This window comes from Alexandromys fortis, unplaced genomic scaffold (genome assembly GCF_014885135.2).
Source record: "Alexandromys fortis isolate MF-2015 unplaced genomic scaffold, M_Fortis_MF-2015_v1.1 scaffold_600, whole genome shotgun sequence".
Lineage (NCBI taxonomy): Eukaryota > Metazoa > Chordata > Mammalia > Rodentia > Cricetidae > Alexandromys > Alexandromys fortis.
In genome coordinates, this window is record NW_026068518.1 from 52,925 (window position 1) to 57,039 (window position 4,115).

Consider the following 4,115-nt stretch of genomic DNA (forward strand, 5'->3'; position numbering starts at 1 on the left):
GGTGTTCACCAGGGCTGGACTGGCACAGTCAGACTCCTGGCTCAAGCCCTGAGAGCCAGGGTCCTGTGACTCCAGGCTGTAGAGGATGCAAGCTTACAGCTCCAGGTGCTCAGGCTGGGGGCTTGTTACCCTGGATTTTATCCAGCCACCGGGCACAAGACAGTTGTTGTCATCCAGCAGCAGGCAGCATCCGGGCTGGGCCTCGGATGTGGGGACGCTCAGAAGCTGCAAATGCAAAGGTGTCTGGATGCCTGGTCCTTAAGGTTCGGCAGCATCCTGGAACTCCAAAGACTGGAGCCTGCAGCCTCTCACTTCTGGCTTTCCACAGCGTCTATCTTTAGCCTTGGCTCTTAGTACTCCTACTAGTCCGCAGGCCTCTGACAATGACCCAAGACTCAGAAGAATCACAGGACTCACATCTGTGATCTCAGCACTCAGGCAGAGGCAGGCCCACCTCTGTGAGTTCTAGGTCAGCCAGGCTTACTCAGTAAAAGTCTCTCAGAACAAATAGACTGGGAAAGATTCACATGGCTTGAATTATTTTCATAATAATAGTCAGAATTTTTTATTCTTTTTGTCTTGCTGACATTTACAATGATGATAGAAAGACAGGAAAAACATGAATCAGGCTGCATACAACTATACTTTGTGCAAGTGTGTGTGTGCGTGTGTGTGTGTGTGTGTGTGTGTGTGAGTGTGTGACTATATGTGCCTGTGTATGTATGGGCAAAAGCCAGAAGAGGGAATCAGTGTCCTCCTTACTCACTCTACCTAGTCCTTTGAGGCATGGTCTTTCGGGAACCTGAAGCCAGCAAGCCAGGAGCTCTTCCTGTCTTGTTACCCTTGGAACTGGGGTTGCAATGATAAGATACCAGTTTTCGAGTAAAAATTAAAATATTAGGAAATGCTTACCAGCCCTAGGAGGTGATGCATAGAAATGATTGTTGATGTGGCCCAAGGAACCATCACATTCAAGGCTTAGTGGATAGTGGAGTGAGTCACCATTTGAAAGATGAGCAGTGTTGGAAGCTGCTGGGGGCTATGGTCCCCCGGACCCCAAATTCTCTGTGAGCAGCTTGTTTTTCCTATGCTTGCAGCTGCTCTGCGCAAACAACTTTTCCTCTGCTCTGAGAAGGCTGCAGCTGCTCTGATCATGAGACTCTGATGGCAGGCTGGAGGGTCTGAAGCTGAAACATTAGAGCTGGGTGTGGTCAGAGCACTATATAAGCTTCCCCTGAGCACAATAAACTTGGCATTGGCATTCTTGTGTCAAGGATGACCCATGTCCTCATCTCTTTGTCTCTGTGTCTCTGCATGTTTCGATCTTCAGTCCCTTGCCCAGAGACTCGCGAACCGTAGCAGTAGCGCTAACCATCCTGTAGTGCAGGCACCACACTACAGGAGTAGAACTTTACAGAGCAAGAAAGGGTTTCCTGAATATGGGAGGCAAGTTGTGAGAGCCATTTGGAGAGCAAGGTCAGTCTACCAGTTTTCTAGTAATCACACAAGAAAGCATTCCCCCAGTTGGTGCACACCCCACACTGCAGTTGGGGTTGGGGAAAGGGCCACTCGCTGCCTTTGGGTGCTACAGCAAATGAAAGCATCCAGGACTATGAATGGATGGGGAAACACCCTGCTGTTTCTCACCTCATATCTGTGAAACACCAGATTTTCCTCACATAGGTTCAACAAAAACCAGATATTATGACAGACTGAAGAAGCAGCTGTAAAATATCAGCTGTTTTTAATGAAGCCAGACATTAAAGAGATTTGTAAAAATGCAAAATAATAATTACCACACTTCTCATTGACTCTTCTTCTTCTTCTTCTTCTTCTTCTTCTTCTTCTTCTTCTTCTTCTTCTTCTTCTTCTTCTTCTTCTTCTTCCTCTCCTCCTCCTCCTCCTCCTCCTCCTCCTTCCTCCCCTCCTCCTCCTCCTTCTTCTTCTTCTTGGCTTTTCGAAACAGCATTGCTCTGTAGCTTTGCAACTTGTCCTAGAACTTGCTTGGTATACCAGGTTGGCCTTGAACTCACAGAGATCCACCCGCCTCTTCCTCTTAAGTGCTGGGGGTAAAGGTGTGTGCTATCACCACCAGGCTAAAGACTTTGTACCTATTTTGTGTTGTTCATTTTGAAGTTGGTCAAATATTTTCCTTGCGATGTGCTGTTGAGATTTCAACTAGACCTCTCATTTCACATAAATTTGCTCTCTGATGAGGGCATGACCTTGTACACAGCACATCCTGAACTTCCTGTGGAGGGATGCAGACACAGTTGGGGATGTGGCACTCGGCTATAGAAGCACACGTGCTTCAGGGACCCACTGCAAGGTCTCTCCTTCAGCGTCTCCTACGAAATGAAAGGAAAGGGTCTTCTTATGACTGCAAACTCAGGACTCTTCCCGTTTCCGGTCGAGACAGATTACACATAAAATAGTCCATTACTTTCTTCTTCTCTTCTGACTTTTGTAAATTATTCTTTGTGTTTTCTGTCATATTATAACACTAGTAGCTAAAGGTAAGGCATGTGATAGAATTGTTTGCAACATGTAACAGCAAATGTTCATGCTCCATCTGAATGGGTTTTCAACATGTTGTTTTACTATATTCATTGTTTCTGCTATTGTAGATTCCTGTATGTCAAAATAAGCAAGCTGGGCATGATGACACATGCCTAGGTTCAAACCACATGGGAGGCTAATACAGGAGTACAGTATGTGATAGACAGATAAAAACGACTTGTCACCAAAAACTAAAAGTATTTTTAAACATAGCCGTTCTGCCATCTCTAGTAGGATTCTCCAGCTTATGGTCTTGTTTGGCTGCCAAGTATGAAGAAAGTGGAATGAGAGTCTCATTTTTCAAACCATGAATAAATGTTATGAGAATAATTCTCAGATACTGTTTCAGTTTAGGACATTAAAACAAAGTTACCAATTATTTTTTGTTAAAGCTATTGACTCATTAACACTCATCATGTGTTTTGTTTACAGCTACAGGATGATCCAGAATACAGAAACAAAATTAAGGCACAAGCCATGATATACCCTGGACTACAGGCAATTGATACAGGGATGCCATCTTATCGAGAGTATGAAAATGGTCCCTTTTTGTCAAGGAAGTTAGCAATTAGGTTGTCAATACTAAGTATCACAGAAGACAAAGAAGCACTAAATGCAGTACTGAGAAATGAGCACATGCCTGAAGGAACAAGAGACTTGTTCAAGTTTGTGAACTGGAGTCACTTCCTTCCTGAGAAGTATAAGAAGAACCATGTTTATAGGGAGCCCGTTATTGGGAAGGTGAATGCTTTCGTACCACTACTTCTGGATAGAAGAGTATCAATTTTGTTAGTCAATGACTCCCAGCTACAGAGGATGCCGTTAACTTATGTCCTCACATGTGAACATGACATCCTAAGAGATGATGGACTTATTTATGTCACCCGACTCAGAAATGTAGGAGTTCCAGTTACACATGAACACATAGAGGATGCAATCCATGGAGCCATATCATTTGTCACAGCACCAATGTATTTACATTCAGGTTTGAGGATAATAGATAAGTATATAAGTTGGCTACAAGAAAATCTATAAATCAATCGTACATATAGCTAGGTAGTCAGTTAGCTAGCAATGCTACCTAAAGATTATAATTTAAAGTATTTTAAAATTAAAGAGTTGTTTAAACATGATTTGAACTTTGGATAAACCTAATTTTAATTATGAATAAATATGGTTTAGTATATTTGGGAAGTTACTTAATTTTGATAATTTACAATTCAATAAAATGGAGATATTCATTCTGTTGCCATCTTTAACACCATGAGTAGAGATACTCTCTGAGAAATCAAACCGAATAATTCAGTACTAAAATGTGAGTACTGTTATATTCAAAAGGGCAGGAGATGCAAGGCAGTGACAAGAATGTGGTGATGAATGAGGAGGGAGAACATTGTAGTGGCATTTGTTTGCAGTGATCATTAAACTATTTTGGTCACAAGTATTAGTTGTGTGTTGTTCATACAAAAAAATCAATTTTGTCGTTGTGAATTAGATCAGTATTTATTACATTCACTGTACATGAAGTCTATTTATTGCTTATTACTTACTAATAT

General features: G+C 42.2%; 1 protein-coding gene across 1 annotated transcript in view; it reads left to right on the forward strand.

The window, feature by feature from the left end:
- Window positions 1-3,594, forward strand: part of LOC126495826 (arylacetamide deacetylase-like 2) — a 24,630-nt gene extending 21,036 nt beyond the window's left edge. Inside the window, exon 5 of the mRNA XM_050133405.1 lies at window positions 2,992-3,594. Within this exon, the coding sequence (XP_049989362.1) occupies window positions 2,992-3,594 (603 nt within the window). The remainder of the gene's footprint in view (window positions 1-2,991) is intronic.
- The last annotated feature ends 521 nt before the right edge of the window (window positions 3,595-4,115 follow it).